At 42.6% G+C, this 26,136-nt stretch overlaps 1 protein-coding gene across 7 annotated transcripts in view; it reads left to right on the plus strand.

Annotated features, from left to right (window-relative positions):
- TEAD1 (TEA domain transcription factor 1) overlaps nucleotides 1–26,136 on the plus strand; it is a 153,230-nt gene that overhangs the window by 98,931 nt on the left and 28,163 nt on the right. For 2 of the 7 annotated variants that reach the window (XM_068194665.1, XM_068194663.1), the window contains exons 3-9: nucleotides 10,826–10,890; nucleotides 13,598–13,660; nucleotides 13,749–13,811; nucleotides 22,904–23,038; nucleotides 23,232–23,278; nucleotides 23,729–23,790; nucleotides 25,789–25,913. In XM_068194665.1, coding sequence (XP_068050766.1) covers nucleotides 10,826–10,890; nucleotides 13,598–13,660; nucleotides 13,749–13,811; nucleotides 22,904–23,038; nucleotides 23,232–23,278; nucleotides 23,729–23,790; nucleotides 25,789–25,913 — 560 coding nt within the window. Of the gene's footprint in view, nucleotides 1–10,824; nucleotides 10,891–13,597; nucleotides 13,661–13,748; nucleotides 13,812–21,332; nucleotides 21,713–22,903; nucleotides 23,039–23,231; nucleotides 23,279–23,728; nucleotides 23,791–25,788; nucleotides 25,914–26,136 lie in introns of those variants that run through there. The other 5 variants (XM_068194667.1, XM_068194666.1, XM_068194669.1 and 2 more) reach the window with 5 other exon arrangements.

Below are 26,136 nucleotides of genomic sequence, written 5' to 3' on the forward strand. Positions count from 1 at the left end.
TTCTCTGGCATGTCCTACCCCTTAAATTATTTTTCTTTAAAGAGCCCTCCCATCAACCAAAGCAACCACTTTAACTAAAAAAAAAGTAACAAAGATCACAAATATTAGGGTTCTAAAACATTTGGTGGCTACACAAAGCAAAATTTTCTTACGATTCTCCAAGATAACCCTGCAGATTTTGAAAGGCATGAATGGGGATTTTAAGTGATAATGAATTCAGCAGCATGGTATTTACCCTGCTTGGGATGTACAGTGGGATCCTGGGGCAGAGGGGCAGGGAGAGCCAGGCAGGCATTTTTATCTCTGACAAATGGGTAGATTATGAGGAACACTTCCAAATTTAAACAAAATGCATTATGGTGCAGTATTATTTGATTACTCAGCTTTTCATTATTGTATCTCTTAGCTGAACTTCAAAATAAGCAGTGATGTCTTCTGTTCTTTAACAGATTATGGTGTTCTGATACTTGAGTTTATGATGACATTAAGGTTTCTTTTTCTCCCCTTGGACTGGTGTCTTGGGAATCCTTCAGAAGTGCAGCAATGTTGTTCTCCTCCACTTTAGCTCGAACATCAGTGACTCAGTTGGGTTCTGCAGGAAGGCAGGAATGGGCAGCTGATTCAATGCAAAGGAACTATGGACAGGTTTTTCTTTAGGCAGAAAAAAAGGAGTTAAAGGAGTCTCAATTTTAAACATGTTTTGAGACTGAGTTTGCAAGAAATTACTTACCCTGTAACTCAAGTATGTTGTAGGTCTCTCTTGTGGGTTCATAATTGGTGCAAAATGTTTATTGTACTGTAGCTAGAATGACACTGTTAGCTATAAAATCTCCACAAAATGCTACTTTGTGCCTGTGAAATAACTTGGAAACCAAGGTTGGTGTTGGATGTATCCCAAGCTCTTTCATATGCCGTTTCTCCACTTGGCCCATCTGGTGTCAGGAGCTGTCATCTCACACAAACCAAGGCCAAATACCCTGGACATGATGAAAATTTAAATACCTCTTTGCACCTGCTGTGAAAATAAAGCATCTTAACTGCATGAGACACAGACACCACGTAAGTCATAAGCTAAACAAACAGTTTTTGCAAAGAATTGCATGAAATCCCAGCGCAGAGCTGAAAATGAAGGCAGCTCACCAGGTGTTCTATTGGCTGGGGATGCATGGAACTACGTGGCACTGCCCTGTTTTAGACAACCTCTGGATGTGGCCAGAACCCTGTCACTGAGTGAGAGAAGTGACCTGCTCTCTTAAAATCTCCTTATAGCGAATGCTGAGCTGAGAAATTGCATCACAGCTTTTCCTGTTGGTTACTGCCATCTCTGGAAGAAAAGTGCCTCCTTGGTGCCTCAGCTTTGTTTTCTGTTGGTGCTGCTGCAGGGCACGCTGGAATATGTCACCGGTCTGGCTGCAGTTCACTGGTACAACAGGCAGAGTTCAGCAACGTATTTGGCAGTGCACAGATGTGTGTTTTAGAAAGCGCTGGATTTTCTGGAGGCTCCTGGCTCTGAGAGCCTTGCAAGGAGCAGGACCTCCACAGCTCTGGTCCGACAGACAGATCTTGGTTGCTCTCAGATGTTTCTGCAGTTCCTACATCCGCTTGCCTGCCTGTGTGCGCCGGTTTGTCCATACGGATTTCTCTCGTGGACACGTTGTACAAACAATATAATGCTGTTCTGTCAGGCCAGCCTTTCATTAGGCCACTTTGTGCAGCCATCTCTGAGTCTTTTAAGTGCCATCACTGTGTGCAATATGAATCTGGTCAAAAGGAATTTTTGTGATGCGGTGATTCAAGCATCTGCCTTTTACAGTTCCTGAGTCACAGCTTCATCCTCAGGACCTCACTGAAGCATCAATACACAATTTAATGTCATTTTTTTGGTCTTTTTGATTATCTCTCCCTGAAATCAAGCCACTTTTTTGGGGTATATGCAGCTTAGAAACGTGTAAGCATTAAGGTATAAATAGAATTTAAAGTGGTTAGAACGCTGTGGTTGTGTAATGCTCTAATAATAAACACGGGGAGAAAAGGATTCTCTTGTGATAGTTAATGTGTCTTTCTTAAAGAATAAACAATAGGAAGGGAACCAGCACGCAGAATTTCTTCTCTGCAAATAAGCATTACTTAAACAGTCGTAATTTCTTTAAAAACGAACTTCATTTTGCCTATGAGAACAAACAGGACTGAAGCCACCTACTGAGAAATTCTATTTTGCTAATTTTTATCTATTCGAATGCAAATAGTGGTTTTAATCCCCTTAACTCATCCATCATGCATGACAGGTCAGCCAGCCCCATTGTCTGTGTGTTTGAAGGATTCCTGTCCAAATCAGACTTTCTATCAGCAGCACTGGGCAAGAGTCTGCTCCTTTCTTGAGCTGCTCCTGTCCCTGAGAAACTGCAGCCACCTCGGAAAACAGCCCTAGAATTGCACGTGGAATTCACACGGGGGTTTTGCAGAGAGGTTACTGACAATTCCTATCTGAGCAGGGGAAAAAGCCCCACAATGTCAGATTAAGGACATCTAGGTTTTTGTATAATCTACTAAACATCTGTAGCTGATCCAGAGATATGGCAAAGGTCAAAGTTTGGGGATTTTTTTGTTCTCCTGTGGGGATTTCTTTGTATATTCTGAAGCCTAAGAATTACTATTTGTTTTGAAATGCATTTTTGATTGCAGTAAAATACAGTTTATTGTAAGTAGAAAATTATTACTAGGGGCAAAAAAAAAGGGCATTTTTGTAGCATTTAAATTTTAATTAAATGGGTCTTAGAGTAAATTGTAAAACCTTCTTTTGTTGAGACAACTGACACTGACAAAATATTAATTAATGAATATTCAGAGAGCTCTCTGGATCTCTCCTCTCTTTTTGAAGTATGTTCTGCCTCTGTTTTTAAAAAATCAGAAGAAAATTAATAAACATTGCTTTTGTGGAATATTTCCCGGTATGAAGACCTGCCAAACAGAATCTAATGCATTGCATTAATGTCAATGAACACTTTTGAACCAGATGTGTCTATGGGTCTTTTTCATTGTTTTCTCTAAAACTGAAGCTGGGAAAAAACCCAAAGATTAAGACTTGACATGAGGAGAATATCTTTCTGTGCTACTATTAGGTCATTTCCCTTTTGCTGTGTAAAGTAAATTGTGGTCTTGATTCAATCTGGGATCATTTTATTGTTGTTGGTTTTAATACAATACACAAAAAGTTCTTTTCTTTGGAAGTATCATTATGATATAACTTAAATGAGTCATTGTAATTGTTCGCTCATTAGCATCTGAAGGGATTATTTTGGTTATTTTGTTTCTGGGATCTTTTCTTTCCCTCTCCTCCTGGGCTGCTCAGTTAGGGTGTGCCTTGCAAGCAGTTAATTTGTGTATAATAATATTTAAGTGGGTTATTGTAGTTTTTTGTGTGTGTGCATACACACAGCCCACTGGGGCAGCCCATAAAACCCATTTTAGGAATCCTGAGGTCTTTGTCCCCTCCTGGTCCTGTCCTTGTGTGGCCGCTTCTGTACATGGTCCTTACCTAAATTCTGAACCAGACCCTTGGCTTCCAAAGGATTCAGAGCCCCAACAAGCTCCAACAAGTCGAAGACACACAGGTTTTGTTTTTGTTTTTTGTTTTTTTTTTTTTTTTTGCTCCCATCCTGTTCCCTGGGGACTGTGAGACCTGCCTGTTTCCTGGGCCCCAGCCCTCTGACACATACTGCTGCTTAAAGAGGGGGAAAAGAAAGAGGAAAACAACAACAGCAAAAAGACCTCCAGAAAAATAGGGGGGAAAAATAAAAGAAAAAGGTGTAGGGGGGGGATCAAGGGAGTGTTTGCCTTGGCTCACTTGGCAATTAAAAATACATAAGTGAGAGAATTGCCATGAACTTGCCCAAAGGGCTATAATAAATAACATCCTGCATAACTGGTACATAAAGTGTGCTCTATGGTTTTGAGTGAAATGACTGTGTTTGTTTCTAGGGTTGTTGGCTGGGGATTTTTTCAGAATTATAACAGTTGGAATTCAAATAGGCTTATGTTTCTATAATTGTGGTAAACATATTTTAAAAATCGCTGTTTGATCAACTATAAATATTACCAGTTCAGAGGTTAAATGCTGTTGTTAAAGTCACTCAGGGAAATCCAGCAGAAGTGTAAATATGGCAGAAAAAGCTAAACAATATGGCAAAGGAATATTTGCTGACTTAAGAGTGCAGGATCAACACCAATATTTTTCCAGTGATGCTAAACCTCTTGTAACTGCTAAATTGGATTTGTAGCTGAATGAAGTATCAGCTGCTGTTGGACAAGCCCATAAAGGTCGGACGGCTGGCCTTTTGTAGGCAGGGCTTAGAGGACGATTGATATGTTTTAGCACTTTTGGGATTATTGTGATTAGGAGGAAGCCATTCTGAATGATAGAGAAAAGGATGTAAAAAACACAGCCCACAGCTGGTAAGCAGCATGTGTTTGCTATAAGGAGAGGTCATGACTAGTTGATCCTGCTGGTTCAGGCACTGATTGACAGTCAAGAAAACTTGATATTATGAAGCAGACCCTTCTGTTTTCTCCCTTTTTTTTTTTTTTTTAATCTCCTAAAGAAATGACGGTTCTGTTGTGTTAAGTCAAAGTATTACAAAATCTGGAACACTCTCACTTGTTGCAAGCTAAATGTTCAGAAACACAGCTGCAAGTTTGAAGTTGTTAAAATATGTAGGAATTAGTATTCAATCCATGTCGTTGAGAACAGTAAATAGAAGTTACAGAATTAGCTCTGGTGTTTCTGTGTTTGCCTTTTTCATATGTGTTAAGTCTTAACAAAAGTGCTCTTTGCCATCTACTAGAAAATGTATACTAAGTGTGAGGAAATTCCAAGTCTGCTGAACTTGTTATGTGCCAGGTATATCCAAGATTTTTAACCTGGAATAATATGCTTTAAAAATATTTTACCAGCCAGAAAACAGCTTTATCATTTTATTTCTATTAACCACCTGCCTCAGAGGACATGTAGGTTATTTCCTCTTATCTCCGCTATCCACTTGGAAATGTAGAGCTGCTTTTTCCTCCTTTTTTTTTTTTGTTTGTTTTTTGGTTTTTTTTTTTTTTTGTGTGGGTTTTTTTTTGTGTGGGTTTTTTTTTTTCTCTCTATGAGCAGCCATCCGAAAGCTCGCATATGCACATTTAAATAGTTGTATCTCTGACTCTTTTTAGTGGGGCTGTACCTCTTTCAAAATTTGAGTTTAGCATACCACACAGGAAAGAACACAAGCTTGCCAACTCCCGCTGAGCGTTTTTTCAAGCCTGTGAAAAGAATGAATTATTCAGCAGTAAGCATGCTTACAGCTGGCCATTTGGGAGCTTTGATGTGCGAATCAGGCGGTTGCATGAATGCCCTTATTGTCATGTTATGTGTACACAGTGTGTGAATTATTGAAAATAGTGAGGCCTGAGCCTCATCTGGTAGAGATTACAGTGCAGGCATGCTGGGTGAAGGTCTGTAATTGAAAATCCCCAGATGCTGTTTATTTGGCCTCTGTCACGTGGCCCTTCTGCAGAAAGCCTGGCTGAACAAAATGCTGCCCGCCTGGGAAGCGGCGCCCAGCCCCCTCCCAGCCCAGCATGGCCCAGTGTGCCCGCCACTTAAACACCTGCCCATAATATTTTTAAAAGCTTAAATTAGATTTGCCTATAACGTTTAAATAGAGGATGCCTTACTTAGAGGTTTAAACTGCTTAGCCAGTTGTTGACTCGCACAACTCTTTTATCTACAAGAGGCTTTTTGTTAGCCAGTTTAGCTATAAGGCGCCTTTGGAAAGCGCCGCTGCCGAATTTGAGGCGAGGTCTCCCTAAGCCGGATATTCTGCCCGCAGAACAGAGCGGAAAAAGTGCTGGGGCTGAGCACCACGAGGAGCAGCTTTCCCCCCGCAGGCTGCGAGCTCTGCTGCCCAAGGGCCTCGTGCCCACTTGCTGGTGGGGAAAGGGTTCAAAACAGCACATCCCCGCTGGCGGTGTCCATGGCTGGGCTGGGATCTGCATCCAGCCCGTGCTCGGTAGCCAGACAAAGAGCTGGGTGCTGCTAACGGGGACTGTCCCAGGACAGCGCTCACAGCTGCTTCCTCATGGAGCAAAAGTCCAACCAGCTCTCCAAATTTGGCCCCCGGGCACGTGGGCAGCACTGTGTGTTCACCAGGCCAAGCAGAAGTGGAGTTCACCAAAACTGGCTGAACAAACCTTTGCTGAGGTGTAAACATGGCTGTGAGAATGATTTGGGAGATGAAATTGTGCAGGTGTGTCCCCAGACTTCTCAGTCAGGATGGGAAATACCTTTTCTGAGCCACAGTCTTGTAGATTTGGAAGAGATCCATACTGTTTCATTACCTGAAAAAAATAGATTTTTCTACTCCGTCATTACTTGAATTATGTGGCTGAGTATGAAAACTTTTTAAAAGTAGCTGTTCATTTTCAGGCTGCTAGCTGGCTTTATTTCCCACACTTGCCTATTTTTGTCCCATATGGATAGTGCCTGTTCCTGGGAGCTGGGAGGGCAGAGGTTTAATTTGTGTCATTAATGTTCTAAATAAAGACGCCCGCCGGCCTCACGGCTGCTCAGAGACATGCTGCACCAGCTCCCTGTCCTGATGCCTGGGTTTGAGCACTGATGCCCGTGGCCAGGACACAGGAAAGGGACACAAGAGCATGCCCACAGCTGGTGCAGGTGCTGGTAGAGCTGCCTGGGGTGCTCTGGTGGCTCCTCTGCAGAGGTTCTGGTGCTGTTTCTGGCCCATGAAGGGGTTGCCAGTTACGCCTTCCTCAGTCAGGGCTGGATTTTCACCTTTGAGCGCCTTGCTGGTGCTGGGTGAGTGGGGACAAACACACCCTTAGCATCAAGGGCGAAGCCGGGAGCCTGACACAGACCTTTGTGGGGGCTGATATTTGGCTGCTTTAGGCTGTTCTTGGAAACAGCGTTGGTGGGGGAGGCTCCCTGCACAAGGGCCCTCTGTTAGAGCAACAACTGCCTCCCCCGGGCAGAGGCGGTGGGAGCTGCCCCACTTTGCAGCTGCTCCTACTTGTTTTGAGCGAGAGGAGCAGAAGTGCCAGCTCCCTGCTGCCTGAGAGGTGTCCAGGATCACCACACACTCCCCTGTTGAGGGTGATGCTGCTCAGGGATGGGGCAGTGGATTGGGAAGGTGGAGGGAGCCTGTGTGCCAAGGCTTGGCTGGAGCAGGGCTGCCCTGGGGACTCGGCTGTGCCCTTGGAGGGGCCACAGTAGAGCTTTGAGAGCTTTGGCTGTCCACAAAGCCTCGCAGGTTTTTAGCATCTGCACTGTTTTCTAGCTGAACTCGCTTTTTACTCCATGCCATGATTAAAAAAATATGTTCCTTTGCACAAAATGCCTCTTCCTCAGCATCAGTTCAGGGAAAATGATAGTTTGCAATTGCACTGATGACACAGAAGGGCATGACAGATGAAGCCTGAATTAACAGGGAAAAAAGCAAACTCTAAGAAGCAGCCTATGTAAAATATTTGTTGTGGTCCTCTCCTGATCTTTGCAAGATCCTTGGAAAAGATTCCTGTGCTGTGAAGATGTTTTATCTAACCAGGCACCTCCACATGCCTCTCTTTGATACCTGAACCAAAACATTCAGAGTAGGAGACTGTCACAGCAAATGACAGGAAAAAAGAGCTGAAAATTTACAGTTCATAAATCTGACCTCTTCTCTTCTGCCAGGCAATTTCCCAGATATATATGACAAGGAGACAGAGGGAGGGTGTGTATGGAAAGCATTTCCACAGCTGAGCTCTTCTAGAGAAAACAGATCTATTTATTAATGAGCATTTTTCACCCTAAGGTTTCTACTGGCCAGTTAAAGTTCCATGAGCCTCCTTTTGTTTCAGACTCTTCTCATTCCCAAGAACAGGAAAGGGTGTTTTTTGTATTATTAAGCTTTCCTTTCTTTAAAATCCTCTTTGGACTTCAGTTGATCTGGAGATAAGATAATTTTCTGTCCCTATCTGTCAGAGTTGGTAAAGAAGAGCACCAGTGTTTGGTAGATAACATTAAAGCTGTAAACTTTTAGTTGGAGGTATTTATCTTGTTTATGTCAGGCAGTGCTTCTGTTTGTGTTTATGGCTTTTGGTAGCCCAAGAAAGAATTTATGTCTTTTCAGATTGCTGTGGCCAGGGAGAAGGTATTTAGTGAGCCTTCAGTATCTCCTGCTCTGGCTGAACCTGATGCATGTGTCTTTGCTGTGTTGAAAACATGATGGTAAGGAAAGCGTGTCTTAGGGTTTTACCTCGCCACTTTTTATGGTTCCTTGTGGAGTTCCTCCTCCCTGCAAGTTAAGGCAAATTATTCCACCCTGTTGTTCTGGAGTTAGGCTCTGGGTAGCCTTCAGCTTAAGGGAAGCAGTCACTTGCCAAAACTGCAATCTTGTTAGTCATAGCCCTGGCCAGCTAGATAATGGCTACAGAAACCCCCCGTGAGTGAAGCCAGAGTATTCCATGGGTGGACTGGGGCTCAACCAGAGACAGCACTCAAACAATACAGTCTAGACTCACAGTGCTTGGTGTTTCAGTAAAGATGCTTTTCCTGTCAAATGGCTGCCTGGGAACCTGAGCTTTCCTTTAAAAATAGTTTTTTTAGCTCTCTTGTCTGGGAGGAGAACTGTGAAACCTCCGTGGTGGCCAGGGGCTGCATAAGGCTGCCTTAATGGGCAAGGGGTGGCTGGAGTGACCTGTGCTGTGCCCAGATATTTGAAACATCTGCAGCACAGACAGAGGGACAAGAGATGGCATCACATCCTTTACATCACCTTAGAGCATCACTGACCTTGCACGGTCACCAGCTGCTGATCAGAACAACCTGACAATATTGTTGCAGCAAAAAAAAAACCCATTCTGGGTATTAATGTGTGCACATACTTAAACATATGCAAAGCAGGTACTTTCTGGAGGGGAGGCATTCCCCAATTAAATCAAAATGTGCATTTAGAAATAGAAAAATGTCCATACCACCTATCACACTGGTGATTGCAGGAATGTGGTGATCTCTGCATCTCACCAGGATGCAGAGGGCTGCCCTTGCAGGCTTCTGTTTGGGATATGAGAAAGATCACGAGACCAGGGAGATACAGAGGTGGAGCATTCCCTGGTTTCACCCCAAGAACACATAGGTACTTGTTCACTTCAGATGGCAAGTATTTTGTGAGCTCAACAGGCTGCAGAACTCGTGTTCAGCCTAAAGACAAGGCCTTTGCATGAAATTAGGTAACTACCTGCTCCTCTGTTTGCATACGGAAATCCCTCATTTGTGTGCAGAAATGTGGCTGGTTTGTGTAACTGTTTGCTCACGCAAAATTTACCTCTTGAAGTTTGTCCTGAAGAGACCTGCTGGAGAGTTACAAACCAGTGGCATGTTGTGGGAAACGTGGCACACAGTCCAGACCAAAACAAAAAAGCAGCTCTGCTCTGAAGCACGTTGATATTTCATGTTCTGGTACCCATTTAGCAAACATAAAAGAGACAGGAACCATGAGGCATTTGATACAAAGGGCATAAAATAAGGCTCACAGGGGGAGACTGAAGAAAAAGTCTAGTTTGACTAAATGTGTTCAGTCTTTCAGTCAACAAATTGCACTTCAAACATATGCAGGCTACTTCAAAACTTTTCCGTCTCTCCCCCACAATATTAAAGCTGTAAGGGTTTGAAGCTCTGGCTGATAAAATAATTTTCTGCATTCCCCAGCTATGTACTCATCCACTTCAAAATAGCTTGGTGGGTGACAAGTTATTTTCTTAACCTCCCCATTTTCAGCTCACTGCTAAATCAGTTTTCTCATTTTCTACACATGGGCTACGTTTTCCCTGTGCTGAATGCAAATAGCTCTGTAACTTAGAACTTGTTGAACAAGTATATTAAAGTTATTACAACCCATAGAGAAGAAACATAATATACAGTGAAAATAAACAGGACACCACATAAAACTTGTGTTATCTTCCATGTCAGCAATACTTAGGAAGGAAATTATTTGGATAGAAAATGTTAGTTTGCATTAGGTAGCATAATGTGTGACTGAAGAAGAGTCAAATAGCCATTTTAGAGGCTTGGAAGTATTTCACATTTCCAGGAGAAACAGAGCTGTGAATAACAAACCACCGTGTTCATGGGCCCTGCTCCCACAGGAACATCAACACTGCAGGGCCCTACTCCTGCAAGTAGAGTTAAGGGTGTGATTGATAACCTGCTGGACTGGGACAATGATTTCCATCTCTGGAGGAGGCTTTCTGCAGGAAGGACAGGTTTTGCTGTTCTCCTTGCAGAGTTAAAACTTGGAAAGAAGCTGGCACATTGGGGTGATTGGCACTTAGGCTCAGGTAGCACACAACCTTCTCAAGAGCAGCCACTCCTCCCCACAGGGGTCCAGGGGGACAAAAAACACCTGGAGCAGTTGGAAGCAAAGCCAGAGGAGGCCAGACCTTGTGTGAGCCCCAGGATGGGAGGTTCTCCAGTGAGAGATCATGCTGAGCACTGCTGCTGGCCAAGGAGGTGCCTCTCTGCCTGTAAACTGCTGCAGGATTTTGGTGGGCAGACACTGAACTTGTGCTGCTCTGCACAGTTCCTGTGGCACATGAAAAAATGCAAGAGGAGATGGAGAGAAATAACTGGTGAACAATGAGAAGTGCGGGCAAATTGTTTGCCAAGAAAAGTGGAGTGCATGTAAGGAAACAGAACTGATATGCCTGGAGCTCATGTTCAAATGTGGTATTTTGATGGTGTTTCTGGGTGTGCTGCTGCTTGTCCCTTACCATGAATTTTTCTTTGTTTCAGGTAGGAATGAATTGATAGCCAGATACATCAAACTTAGAACAGGGAAGACACGGACCAGGAAGCAGGTAAAATAACCCAGTGGGGAAGTGTGCATGTCAATGAATGACAAAACTGGCATTTTTGGCTGCAGTGGCTGTCTGTGCTTCAGCTCTGATGGGATGATGTATTGACTTCACTATTCAGATTAAATACACGCTGTTTAGAGAATATTTAAAACTCCGGGGTTTATGTTGTGGTAGTGTGAGGATTCCTTTTTTATTAATCTGTCTGTAAATGAAGCTATTATCCCCCCACTATTTCATAAAAAAAAAAATTTCAACAGTTGAAGCAAAACTATAAAGCATTGTGCCTAATTTCTCTATATAATACTATAATATAATTATTATTTTGAGATGGAAAATAATGGAACTTCTTCAAAGTTAAGAGAATTTGGCAGTATAATACAGATTATGATTCTTGGATATGAGAAGTAAATATATAAAAATGAACTAATCATAGACATGCTCTCAGCTTATGGCCAGTAGTTGCTACAGGACATAAAAATAATTTTAAGATTTCCCTAAGAGCCTTCAGGCTCCTGGTCTTTGACCATGGTAAGGTTTCATTCATGCAAGAGTCGGAATAAACTTTAAAGCCGCCTTAAGTTTTTTTTAGATGATTACCGCATAACCATTAATTCATCTCATATTACTAAATCCTTTAATTCATAATATTCACAGCAATAAGCAGCCTTGTAGAAAGCACAGTTTGTGTGTAGTTTATGCAGTGGGTACTGCACTGTTTAAAAACACTCCACAAATGGCAGAGGTCCCTTGCTTTAAGGTCAGGTGTGAGATTCCCCTTCTGGCCCTGCACATGTGTGACAAAGGGCGGGCAGAGGCTTGCCCATGTGCACGCTGTGCATGTCCTGCAGTGCAGAGAAAGGTGGCACTGGGTCACACAAAGCTGCCAGCGCTTGGATGTGAAGCACTTTTGGGTGCTGTTTTGCCCTGGGTGGTGTCCCTTGTCAGTCAGGAAGAAAGCATGTGTGCGAGGGATGAAAAAAGCACCAGAAAGGAGGAGAACTGCAGCACGTGGAAAAGGAGCAAACCAAAGACTGGCAAAGAAATCACAAACTCAAGGCAGAGTCCCCAGTTCTGCCCTGCCTTGCCCATGGAGTTGGAAGTTATGCTGGGATCATAAAGTTGCCTCAGGAGTCAAAATGCAGAGCTTGGGGTTAGATCCTTGGCCAGCATGTATCAAGAAAGCAGGAGGGCTGTGATGTGTGGCAATGTCTGCCTCCATACTTGTACATCCCTCTGTAGTGAGGCATAAATCACTTTAAAATGAGTGCTTACAAAAGTTGATTTGTGGCTACTCTGGAGTTTTAACCGAGCGATTACATGTTACGGTTGTTCTTCTTGTATAACATTTAACACCAATAATATTCCACTGAAAGCAAAACAAATGAATGTGTGAAAACTCAGTCTAGGTCTTTGCAAAATCACTTAGTAAGCAGCAGTGAAACTCTGAATTACTGCAAACTGGTTCCTGAGCTGCTTCTCAAAGGTGGCCTTCAGAGGCTGTGCTCCTTGATGCATCATGGTTTGCTTCCCTACTAAAATACAGGCTTTTTGGTACTACTGCCACAAAATAGTCTTACAGAGGAGGAAATAATTGTTTCTCCTTTTCTTTTGCTTTGTTCTTTCCCAGAAAGGAATTGTAACTAATGTAGGAAAAATGTGCACCACCTGACATGGTATATCCTGGGTCAAACGAGAATCAGAGATTTCCCTTTAGTGGTTTTTGCCATCACTTCAGGTTTTAAACCTTCACACAGAAGGATGAAGGATGCTGACTGCTACCAAGTGATGCTGGGCAGCATCATTAAAGCCTCATCAGCAACAACATGGATTTCAGTATGTCCCTGGGTAAACAGGAATGTGAATTTGTGCCCAGACCCTTCACAGCACAAGCAGTAACATCTGACCAGTAACTGGTGTAGTGTAGGACTGGGTTCGCACAAATTTCTGAGCAAAACCGCCATGGGCCAGACCTGGGCATCACTCAAGCTGATGTCAAGTTGCTGGTCCCCAGTTACACAAATGTTTTGTGGGCAGACTTGATGCTGAGATTACCAAGGAAACCAGCAGGGATTCAGGGACCTGTGTTGTGCCAGTATTTTATCATTTGTGCCAGAATTTAAAGCATTTCAGTGGACTCAAAATGCAGCCTGAATCTCCTCACTGGAGCTGCAGAGCACAATAAATAATGGATAAAATTTCTTGGTGCCAAGTTACGTCTCAAGCCTAGTGGCAAATGGTCTGAGTGGGCATCTGCATCCCCAGCAGATGGGGTGGAAATCCTTTGGGCTCCCCACATGAGAGCTCAGGGCCTGGGCATGGATGGGACCAGTACCAAAGCACGTGGGCTGCATCCAGCTGTGAGCTGTGTCTTCTCTCTCGTAGCTGGATGCGCATCCTGGTGGGTTACACTTTTTTTTTCCTTTCTTTTTTTTTTTTTTTTTTGTTTTTATTTCCTTAATCAAGTCACTGCAGTGACCTGACCTGTATTGTTAAGCCTTGGTGCTAAGAGCTTGGTATCTGGCTGGGAATGTGGTATCTTTAACAGCAGAGCTTACTGAAGATGCAAATAACTTCCTCCCCTCAGAAAAGTTTTTTTTTTTTTTTTTTTTTTTTTTTAAGAAAAAAACCAGACATTTAAAATTTGATTTGCTTTTTGTTTTTCTTTTGTTTGTTGTTTTTTTTTCCCCTATAAACCTGAACAATGTAGGTGTCTAGTCACATACAGGTCTTAGCAAGAAAGAAAGTTCGAGAAATTCAAGCCGCCATTAAGGTACGTTTGGCTTGCCCAGTTGTAGGGGGCTTTTCATCTCCATGGTTACAGGCTTTTCCTTTGTTTCCTCCCTTCCCCTACCCTGCAGGTGTCTAGTCACATTCAGGTTCTTGCCAGAAGGAAATCTCGTGATTTTCATTCCAAGCTGAAGGTATGCGCTTTTCTGCTTTTGGGCTTGTGGTTGCTATGCCTGTCCCTTCCTCCTCCCCGCGGTGATGGGCGAGCGCCGGGGCTGCTGTGCCTGTAACCTCCTTTTCCTGCATGTGGGAGCTGTCTGCGTCTCTTTGTGTTTAATCCCCGGGTTCTGCACTAGCGTCCACATTAAAAACATTGTTTTAACACTGTCCAAATGCCAAGTGAACTCCTCTTTGTAACAGCTCAGCACCTAAACCTCATTTTTAACCCGTTAGTCCATTTTTTGTTTTACTTTTTAACAGTTGAGTCCTAGCAGTGTATTTAAGTACACAGGGGTTTTGCATATTTGCATAGATGCTTTTTATCTTTTTTTTTTTTTTTTTGCTTTTTCCAGAGGAGTAATTGGGGTAATTGTTTTCCATTCCCAAATGTTTTTTGTCCAACTGATATCAAGAATACTTAAACCAGATCATTTATTCCAAGTGCCAGAGAGCACAGCTTATCCAGATTGCTCTATGGTGTTTCTAGACTACACACTAGTATCACCTCAAGTTACGCACGATTTACAAGATTCCCTGAAATTTAATTTTTTTTAAAGTTAAATTATTGACATTTAATCTTTGGAAAGCCTCAGTCAGGGTCCTGTTCAGGGAATATTAAGTATGTTTGCTTAATCTGACATGATGAATTGTACATGTCCCCATTTTTTCTGCCTTACATTAAAATATATTCTAAGGCTGAAAAGAACCTCTTGGAAATCCTTAATAGGGGTTTCTTGAATTGCTTGTTTTCCAGCAGAGATCTTGATATTTTCTTGGGTTTTTTCCCTACACCATTTAAAAGTGGAAGAGGGAGTTTTGCAAATTTTGCTGTCGATTTTTTTTTTAAATAAAAAGCAAAGGAACTTTTAAATCTTTTACTTCCCTCCTTTATTTTTCCCCCCCTCCTTTTAATGTGAGTGGATTTTTTTCTTTTTTTCTTCACCCAGATATGAGAACAAATCAAGTTTTTGTTCCAGCTGGAAAGCAAAACATTTCGGGAAGTGCTTTTCCCAGTCCTGAGCGGTGAGCACTGCGGATGCTCACCCCCATCCTGGAACTGCAGTGTAGGAATAACAGCCTGGCTTTGTAACAGGCCTCCCTGACAGAAGCACTGGGTTTTTCATGGGCAGCATGCTGGCAAGCTTGTCTGGCTGTTGGTGGCTGGCTTTTTAGCTGCACTGGCTGAGCAGTTGGGGTTCGTAAAGAACGACTAAGACAACCTAAACGTACTGCTTTTTAACCGAGGGTGCAATAATACAGAGATATGTAGCATTTTAAGCTCAAATTGTCAAGCCTTGATGCCTAAAATTAAGTATGTAAATAGGTGGCCTTACTTTCAGAGGTGCTCAGCACCAGCAGCTCCTGGAGTTTTAGAGGACTGGTGAGAGCTCAGGGCTGCAAAAATCAGGAAGCCCACGTAGGTACCAAATACAGGTCTAGGAGTCAAACACAATTATTGGATTTACTGTTCTAAAATGTTTCCCTTTCTGAATGCCCAAAATACCTTAAAATGTGAAGACACTTTACAAAGCATTAAAAAACATTTTTAAATACTGCACCTGCTGTATTTTTATTGAAGCTTTCCAAAAAACAAAGAGATAGCCAAACCTTAAGAATATTTCAACTAGTTTAGATGACATTTGCAGTAAATAGAGATCTGGAAGGAATTTTCATTTTAAGGAGTCGCCTGAAGAAGGGAAGATCTGTTTGGACAACAGAATATTTTGTAAGGCTTCAATACCTTGTTGCCCTTTCCCACCTGCCCATGGGCTGCAGCTCCCCCAGTGCTGAGTGGAAAGTGGAGCAGCTGCCATTCCACTGCTCGGAACTGATGGCCTCAGGAAGATCCCCCAGCTCCAGGCCCCGACACTCTGCAGGGGCAGAGTGAAACTTTGGAGTAAGAAGGTGCCAGAAGGGAGCTGCCTTAAGAAGAAGAGAGCTCTCATTCCTCTTGCCTGCTGCAATTGCTCCCTGGAGGTGGTAGAAGCTGCTGCTTTTAAACCTGAGATGGAACTTTGCTTCTTCAGACATTTTGTTATTGCTCCTGCCCGTTCTAATTACTATTTCTGTGTTGAACTGTCTGTATGGCTCACTGTCACCCAGAATCACCCAGAATCATGGACTAGTTAGGATTGAAAGGGACCTCTGGAGATCATTTAGTCCAACTTCCCCCTGCCAAAGCAGTTTGCAGAGGACTTCAAAAGCTGCCTGAGAAGGACATCACTGGTGCAAAAGGAAGACACGGTGGATACATTCCAGCACCTCTGAGTGCTTGTTGTTTCAACAAGGACCAATTTTGGCAGCAGCCTGAACAGCTCCATCAATATCCTCAGAAAGATGACGGGCTCCTGCTGGCCTGGACTGGGTGCTGTCTGCATTCCCTGCTGAAGGGGTGACCAGGAGAAGATTAAATGCCCAGTTTTTCACACGAGCACGTACTGACAAGACAAGGAGGAATGGCTTCAGACTGAAAGAGAATAGGTTTAGATTAAATATTAGGAGAAAAATTTACTGTGAGGGTGGTGAGGCTCTGGAAAAGGCTGCCCAGAGAAGCTGTGGGTGCCACAGCCCTGGCAGTGTTCAAGGCCAGGCTGGATGGAGCAACCTCGTGTGGTAGGAGGTGACCTTTTAAAAAAGTCCCACCAGCAGTGGGCTTGGAACTACATGATTTTTCAGGTCCCATCCAACCCAAACCATTCTATGATTCTATGCTTCCCACCCAGACTAACTCACCCTTTTAACAGTGAGCTGCCACTTGTAAAATCTATGATTGGTGGCATCCAGGGAAGCAGTTACTACTTTAAAAAAAATCCCATGTGCATCTGGTGTCAACTTTCTTTTAAGATGTGTCTGATCCAATCTGTCCCATTGGCCCCCACTCCTGTCCTCTTAGTTTGACAGTGTTTATACAAATAATCCTTTCCTCCAAGTAGCTGCTGAGTTTATTTTGTACCAAGGGATCTTACTGTCCTACCTTGGTCTGAAACCTGCTCTTGGAGAGGAGAGGACTTGGGCAAATCTTCTTGTGTTAATTTTCTGCAAAAATCTACAAGGATGGAAGGATCTCAGAGCTATCTGCACACACGGCATCGGAAGCTTTCCTAAGAGACATAAATCTCACCTGCATGCCATAAAGTCTGCTTGGTCCAGCAAAGTCCCTTTCCTTCAATGAGAAGTGCCTGCAGTCACTGTGGATGGATGGATCCTTAGCCCACAAGGAAGTCAAGTTTCACCCATAAATGCTATTGCTGCTTTTCAAAACCACCAGTAAAGAATGTCCCCCCAGCCCTTCCAGGGATGTCATGCATTTTAATTCTCTTTGCAGCAGGAAAATACACCTATTTTAGAGATTTTAATCTTAATATACTGAGGTCATTAGAATCTTCCTGAAGTTAGAGAAATTTAATCTCATGAAAACGGGAAGAGAGGCTGAGATAAAGTTGTCCTTGGAGACAGATCTGAAAGGCGACTCCTCTTCATGGCATTTCCTCTCACGCAGACGCTGGAGGAGGCAAATCAGAGGTTTTACACTCCAGTGTTGTGTTTCTGCATCAAATACACCAGTCCACAATGTCAGGTACACACAGCATTTCCCACTTTTGCACTGACAGGGAGCTAAAGTCACCTGTATCCATTCAGGACAAAAGATGGATTGGAAGCTGTACATAAACAGAGAGTAAAGGTGTTCACAGCAGGATGTATATCTATCTTAGGCTTTCATATCAGATTTTCTTAATAGTGCAAGATTAATTAGACAGAGACAAAAATTAAAATTACACATTAAAATGCCTACAGTTCACATCTATTACATGTTTTTAAATCTATTATTCTACATTCCGCATTTAGGGATAAAAAGAAAATATTATTGTCAATTATAAAATGCTAAAGATAGCTCTATACTTTTTTAAATGAACAATGATAAAAGCCTTGAAAAATTCCCTTTGATGTGAATGGAGTCTTCAGCATTTTGAAATACAATAAGATGGATTAATTGCTACTCATTAGGCAGCAAGTTGGGACAGCTTTGAATGCGCATTCTCTTCTTGGCATTAGCTATTGCCTGGCTGAAATAGCCAGCTTTTGTATTTACTCCTGTCTTCTCTAATAATAAGCAAATTGGAGATCAGGGCTAGAAACACTGAAGTGCTCTCTATCTTTTGTCCAGAACAATTGTATATTGTCATGATTTGTTTATCTTTTTTGAGCTACAGCTAATTATTGTAAAGGTTATTTGAATCAATATGAGATCTGAGCAGAAATAGCATCTGCAAAATTGCTTATTAGGAAGCTATTTTATGCTAGTGTTACTGTAACATCCATTTTGTGAACAAATTGTTGTTTCTTATGTCTCTTTTTTTCTCTTACATGAAAAGTTTTGCATTTTAAATATTGGTACAGGTTTTAGGGCTTCTTGAATTAATGCTGCTCTGTTGTGCTTACTTTTCCTCATACTGTCTTAGAATTTTTTTACTCCCAAAGTCATAGATAACATGGTATTCAAAGCCCCATTTATCATTCTAGGATAACGGTTTTTATTTTTTTGCTTAAGAACTTGTTTGAACTGATTGATTGAATTATTCTTCTGTTTATGTTGGATTAAAAGAAAGTCAAGCACAAATCCTTTTGTGCTTGTCATGTAAAACTCTTGTTTCATGCAGGGCTTTTATAGATATTAAGATTTATAATTGAATGATACTAGAGAATTATTATTATCTAATTTAACTATGTATTTTGCATTCCAAAATGAATTGTGAAAAGCAAACCTCAAGGGCCTGATTCATTAAAAGTTGTAGTGTTCTTGCTTAGAGCTTACATCTTCCAAAAACAAAGCATGTGCAACTGCAGCCAGAAGCAGTCAGCTAAAACACGAGACGCATTTTGATCTCCCCTACAGAGATGATATTTTAGGGATTTAGTGGAACTAGACCAGTTTTCCACCGACTGTACTCTAAATTCATCCTGGTAACATTCATTACTAATTATGTAGCACGGTGCAGAAAACCTTTGTAAGTGGGGGGCAAGGCAGGGGTATGAGTGCAGCCTGTTGCTCACTCCAGTGTCATTCCTGGGCAGCAGCAATCCCATCTGAGCTCATCAATTAAGTAGGGTCAAAGCAGGTCAGGGCCAGATGGGACCTATCCCAGGAATACCTTAAGCTCCAGCAGGATTTAATGATTCAGTAGGAGATGCTGTCCCCCCAAGCTGAATCTCAGCACGGGACTGTAGCTTGCTGGGTCAAACTTTTATTTTACTACATCAGTGTAAACCACATGGAGCTGAAAGAAATTATTCCAGCTTTACAAACCAGCACAGGTGAGAGCAAAACCAAACCCTTTCTGTCTTGGACTAGATAGGAAATCAAAATCTTTACTATTTGCAGTCATTAAAAATCCCACAACGTTCCTGTTTTAGAGTAGGGGTGTTAACCCATTTGTCCTGGCCAAATTCCAACCCGGGTAATTACTGTAATCTGCCTGTGTAAATTACCCCTGCCGTTTTAATTGGATATATTAGTTCTCTTGCTGCCTAAACTGTGATGTAATACCATTGTGTGTTATTAATCAGTTACCAGGTTTCATCGCAGAAGCGGCCGCCTCGCAGTCATAGGTAGAGAGCCTCATTCCTTCCTGGTTATGAGTGCTCTCTATTACAGCATGAAAAACCCCAACATACACTTGTTTTTAAGTGGCAGACAAGCTGATATTGCAATCTAAATAAACAGCTTTCAAATGTGGCTATCCCATTTATTTTTGAAGACCACGAAGTCTGCTTGATTATCCAAGCACAGGCAACCACCTTGCAGCTCTCCAAGAGTACCTGGAGCTGAAGGTGCTTTTTGCCAATGCCAGGACCTCATAAGTATCTGTACTTGACTTTGAATTTGATTTCTGTCATGTTTGAAAGTAAAGTTGCTTTGAGAAAAGCTGATCTTTCCACTGTGCAAAGCTTCCTAAGCCTACAAAAGGTGAAACTTCCCATTGGAGTGTACTGGCCTGATGTACCAGATCAGATTTGTCACCAGTGGGAAACTCTGTGGGAGTTGTTGAGACACCTCAAAACTAGCCCTGCTGCAAGGATTGCCTTTCTGAGCTGTCATTCTAAAGGTTTTTCCCTTTCTCTCCATCCTCCTGAAAATGTAATCAGTCAAAGAGGATGAGATGAATGGCCCCACAAAACACAGATCATTCTAGGGTGAAAAGCAGCAATTGGTAAGAAGGAAGGCACATACCATTTCATGTCACAAAAGAAAAAACATTTTCTCCCTCCAAAAATCCATGTCACTGTCCCTAAAATTCAGGATCATCAGATTCACTGTAATGGTGACTAAGAGCTCCCCAGAATATTTTGAAGGAAATGTAAATCTTCAGAAATGTTTCTTAGTTCATCTCTTAGGGTGGGATTTGCCTGCTGTAACTGTTGCTGGGTGTCCAGGCTCCTATTCCAGTCCTTGGATGGCAATAACATTACAGAAAGTAATGCACTTTAGTTGGTTTCGGTGCCTCACAAGGCAGAAATAAATACAGCTTCTCCTGGAGCTGCACTAACGCTAGCAGGGAATTAGCCAGAGACTTTAGAGGGATAAAGCAAGGCAAGATAAACAATTTCATAGACATAACCTACCTCAACTCCCAGGAATGGACTTTAATAGCCCTGACAAAGCTTTTACTTTTAAATTCCCCTTTAGTTTAGATCCATCTAATAGTGGATCCAGAAGAGTTTGGCCCCTTGGTAGAGGCACAGGCTGCATCTTGATGTGGTGGCACAGGCATGGCTGGTGGCAGGCAGGAGGCAGTGCAGGAGAGGAGGCTGTAGTGCCCCAGCACGTCTGGAGAATAACAAGGTAGTCACAAAAACAGCACTCACACGGTTTTGCAGGTTACTAGGACCCAGAGGCACATGTCTTCTCTATCATTTATTTTGCACACAGGACATGGATCCCCTGAATGTTGGTTTTTGATAGGATTCAGCAGGCTGTGTGAGACTCTCATGGTTTGGCATTTCCAAGCCAGCTCAGTTTACAAAAAAAGGATAGAACAGAGAAATCTGGTAGGGCTAGATCTCAATATTGCTTCAGGACATCTTACTTTCATCTTTTCATAATGGAGGGTCCTTTTTTGCTGCGCAAGAGTGTAGAGGGGTATGGGGAGCTGCATGAACCTCAGGATTCTTAGCACCAGCTAATCTTTTTAGCCTGGTGGTCTGCAGACATCCAAAGGCAGCCAGGAAAACATGCCATGCACAAACCTCCTGTGCTCCCACCCTGGGGCAGGCAGGGCTGAGAGCCAGGGCTGACCTCCAGCTCCTAACCAGAGAACTAGTTGTGGTTATATTGGAAAGCTGCAAGTTTTGGGAAAGGACTGAGCTGGTCCCTGCATTGAGGGATGTGTCCCCTGAGCACAGGTGAGCCCAGGGTGTCAGAGCTGCTGCTCAGGACAGCAGCTCACAGCTCCTTCAGCCTCACACCCTGCAGGGTGCAGAGGGGATGATGCTGGAGCAGATCATGCCCTGCTCCACCTGCTGCTCTCCAGCCTGTGTCCCACAGGGGCTCCTTGCACAGCTCAGGGAAACACAGTCAGCTACAATCCCTCTCTTTCAGTATCCACAGCTTTCACACAGGGAGCTGGGGGTTGTTTCTCTCCAGGGCTTTGTTGTTTGTTTTTTTCTCTTTTTTAATCTTCCCCCCCCACACTCCTCCCCCTTTTAATGAATCAGACCCTGGGTGAAAATAATGCATTTCTTTAAAGCTGATATTTAATGTTGAGCAAACTGCTCTTCCTTTGTCTTTTACTATTTTGTTCATATTTTGCTAAGAGTCTGCTATTCTACACAAGCATTTTAATAAACTGTTTGTTGTTGTATCCAGGTAACAAGCATGGTAAGTATTTTGACTAAACCAAGTATTATGTACCTTAGCTGTGCTTGGCAGAATTTTTTGGCTAGCTTTTCCTGTACTTTCAGCCTGTGCTGTTTCTAAAGGAGCTATTCAAAGGAAGAAACTGCTCACCTATAGTACTACTACATACAAGCTTTGGAGGGAGCATATGTGCAAAGTCATATATCATACATAAGAGCATGCACCTCTTGCCAGCATGCTTGCTACTTTGCTTGTAAAATAAAACCAGAAAAAAAGCCCCAAAACATCCTTGCCTAATACTGCTTGTGTTCCTTCATTCTAAGTGACACACCTAAATATTGGTGGTTATTAATCCAGTATTTCTGGATGAGGAGCCCTGCTTTACCAGCGTGTAACAGTCTGTTGTTCACTCGTTTTCCCTGACCTAAGACACCCCCTGGTTAACTCTGTTGCATTAAGAGACCTTCCCTTTCTGTCCTGTGACCGTACCTGACCGGCAGTGGCTGGAACTCCAAGTGCTGCTCTAATACAAGTAACCGATAACAACCCACCTTTTCCTAAACTCGTTCCTGTGTGCTTGAAAAAAACAGGAATTTTATGGCTGATAGCTTTCTGTGGGAACACTGTAAATCAGTAAAATGCCACCATTGAAAATTTAAGAAGTCATTTACATGTTTGTGACCTAACTTTCAAAATGCTCGTCGTAAAGCTGAATCCAAAATGTCTCTAAGCATAAAGAAAACTGTGTCCCTGTTTGTAAGTCAGCCACAGTTCTGTGTTCTCATTTTACAGTGCAATACAAAAGGCAGACTTCTCTTAGATGGAAATGATAGAGCTCAAATCTCAGTGCTCCCTATCCTGCAGGCAGAGCTGAGCCTCAGGAGCACGCCCTGTTTAGCCCAGCCTGATTTAAAATCAGAATTTGCCCAGATAAACAAGTGGGCAGTAGTTTGCTCTCCCAGAGCTTCCTGCGTGTTGGCAGAGCAGACTGTGAGAATTCAGGTCTACCATGCATGTCTGAGAGGAGGTTTTGCCTTGAGGTAGTTTGAGTGTTAGCTCCGTGCTATATTTTTTTTTTTCCTGCATGGTTTGCTATTTTTGCATTTTCTGTGTGGCTTTTTAAGTTTTTAGTTATGTGCTTGTAGCTGCAGTTTTTTAACGTCATTTGTTGTGCCAAATGTTTTAAGACTTTGTGTAATTGTCATATTAAAGGATCAGACAGCAAAGGACAAAGCACTCCAGCACATGGCAGCAATGTCATCAGCTCAGATAGTCTCAGCTACTGCTATTCACAACAAGCTGGGCCTGCCAGGAATTCCCCGTCCTACATTTCCTGGGGCACCTGGGGTAAGTCATTAGCCGAGTCCCAAAAAAAATCCCTGTATTCCCTAACAATGTTCAGTAGAAAACTAAGATGGAATGAATGGATTAATGCTTTGACTTGAGTTTGCAAAAGGAATCGTGCTTGTTCAAAAATACCCAAAGTTCTTCCAACAAAGAGAACAACTGTGGGCCTGTTTGTTTGTTTTTCCTCTTTCAGTTTTGGCCAGGCATGATTCAAACGGGGCAGCCTGGATCCTCGCAAGAGTAAGTCTGAAAATTCAAATATGTTTCTCTATGCAGTGTGAAGGGTGGCTTGTGCACTCTGTGAGATCAGGGAAGCAAGAACTTGCAAATTTTTCCAAAAAAGAGGTAAAGATAGTTTTAGGGAAAGAAAGAACCTTTACAGGGATGTGAACTCACATTCCAAAAGTTATAAGGGATTCCAAACCTCAAAACTGAGGCTGAATACAGGACGGGCTCCCTCCTTTGTGTCCCCATAGTTCAGTGTCCCCTGGGAGTCCCAGCAGTGCCCAGCCCTGGTGTAATTCTCATCCTCTCTGTTCCCCCTGTGCTGTCTGTTAAATATGCTCTGCAAGGAAGAGATATGTTTGTGGGTAAAGGCCATCAGCCACCAATTTTCCTATGCTGTGTGACTCCGATGGAATTTCCTGTGGATGGCACAGAGTGTGATTTTTGTGTACCTCTTTATTGCAGCGTCAAGCCATTCGTTCAGCAGGCCTATCCTATACAGCCGTCAGTCACAGCTCCCATTTCAGGTAATCCTCCCATTCATCCTCTGCCTTAAAAATACTTGAATTTTGTACTGGATGTGATGTATTAGCTTCTGCCCTGGGCAGAGCCACTACTCAGGAGCTCGTGTGTCCTCCAGCCAAAGGAAACATCAATCCCAGAGTCCTATTATTACCTGATTATACCTTAGGGAAAATCATTCTGTTTGGGGTTTTTTTTAGGTAGGAAGCGCTAATGCATATGCAAGGAGTTGTGATGTGTGATTTCCAGAGAGCACTCCATATTGTAGGAATTACTGTAATAAATGAGTAATAGGATGAATGTTTCCTTTAAAATAGCTATATAACAAGAATACACCTTAATTTATTTTAAACTGAGCCTAAAAGCCCTTCCAAAATCAAAATGTTTAGCATTTTGATGCTAAACAAAATCATAAATGTTTAGCCTTAAGTATAAAACTTCTCTATGTATCAGGTTGTTTATAACTCATCCCCTCCTGGAGGTCCTGCTTTGCCTGGTACCACTTTGATAAGTACTTAATTTTATTCTGAATTCCATTGCTCAGACTGATCAAGCCCTTCCCATGGCTACTTCCCTTCTACTTTTCCCGGATTCCTTCCATGCCTAATTTCAGGAGAGCTCATTATTTCTTTGCAGATGATTTCTCATGTTATGTCTTGCTTGCCAAATGACACCAATGCTTCTGACTCTGTTTGTGTGGCAAGTTTTTGACTCTTACCCAAATCTTTATGATTTTCTAACTTGCTGCTATTTCATGCTTTGAACTATTTTTCTGCATTCATGAGAATGCCTTTTTCTTGACGTCCCTAATTTGTAACATTATTTTCTAAGACAGGTATTTTCTGTCGCCTTCTTTTATCCTTCCATGTTTTCTCTCAGAATAGGAATGTTAGTATTTCTAAATCAGACAAAACTTGTGCATGAGTTTTTGCTTCATTAGAATTCCTATTCATGTCTAGCCAGTGACAGTTGTAATTCCCTGTTTTGCACAAGCCTCACACCTTCATTGCCTAAATTTGAGTGTTGGTGTCAGGTACCACATTCCCATTATGGGATGTGGATACACATTGCCTCTGATCTCTCCTTGCTTCTCAGCCTAGTTCAGGATAATCTTTATTTTCGTACCTCTGGTGCCTCTCCCCTGCCTTTCTTGTGCCTGTGTCTCTCCCAAGATGAGTTTTGCCTGTGAGCTGCTGCCTTTTCCTCTTCCTTTACAGTTTTCTTTCCTTCTCGTCCAATTTTCTACAATGAGGACCAAGAGAGAGCATTTATTCCTTCTCTTGAGGTGAATTAGAGAGGGTGGTTAACATCCCTTCTCTATCTAGATCATGTCATTCTCTCTTTATTATCAATTTAAAACCTTTTTTTTTTACTTTTTAGGGTATGAGTCAGCTCTCTACAGTAATTATTTTTTATTAGCCGTATCATAATGATGCCTAAAAGCTCCAAAAGAAGTCAAGACCCAATGTGCAAATACGTAGTAAGAGACAGTCCCTGCCTTGGAAAGCTTGTACTCTGAATAGGAGAGGGGAGCTGAGAGTGGCAGCAGAAACAGGCAAAGAGAGGGGTGATTTACCTGTAACGTGTGGCACATTAGGAGCCAGAAATGGAGTCAGTTCTTTTGACTCCCAAGGCAGCAATGTCTCCTTTGAGTCTTGATGCCCGTTTCCAAGGAAGGGCGCAGCTGTAGGAATAGGTGAAGTCTCTTTAAATCTCTGTAATCTAGTATATAATTTAAACAAAAATTATACAGTGAGTTACAGCCCCAAGGAAACAAAGTAGTAGATCTTTTCTTTCTACCATTATTAGATTGCTGGGCTGCCACCTCTTTTTCTACATATTGGCCCGAGTTTTTCCAATTTTAACTCATACTGAATTAATTACTTGCTAAAATTAATATAAATATCCAAGGGCTACATGCATAATTCCCAATTATTTTTAATTGAGAAAATAGAAACTGAGGAAGTGTCAGCTTCCTCATGAAGATATTTCCTCTGTTTCAGGCTTTGAGCCCACATCAGCTCCAGCTCCCTCCGTCCCTGCGTGGCAGGGCCGATCGATTGGTACGACCAAGCTCAGGCTGGTGGAGTTTTCAGCTTTCCTTGAGCAGCAGAGGGATCCTGAATCAGTAAGTATTTATTGCCCTTGTGTGCACTGATCCTCAGCTTTGCTCCTTTACTCCTGATCTTCAGCTTTTCTCCTTTGCTCCCCACCGTCTGGGCATGCCTTCCATCATGGGTGATGGAATACACCCGGTGTCTCTGTGTTCACTGCTGCTCTGTGCAGTATTCCTTTCACCCTAGGGCTGTATTTTTCTTTCGTGCTCTCTTTTTCCCCATTTGCAGCAGCGA

This window comes from Anomalospiza imberbis, chromosome 6, assembly GCF_031753505.1.
Source record: "Anomalospiza imberbis isolate Cuckoo-Finch-1a 21T00152 chromosome 6, ASM3175350v1, whole genome shotgun sequence".
Taxonomy (NCBI): Eukaryota; Metazoa; Chordata; class Aves; order Passeriformes; family Viduidae; genus Anomalospiza; species Anomalospiza imberbis.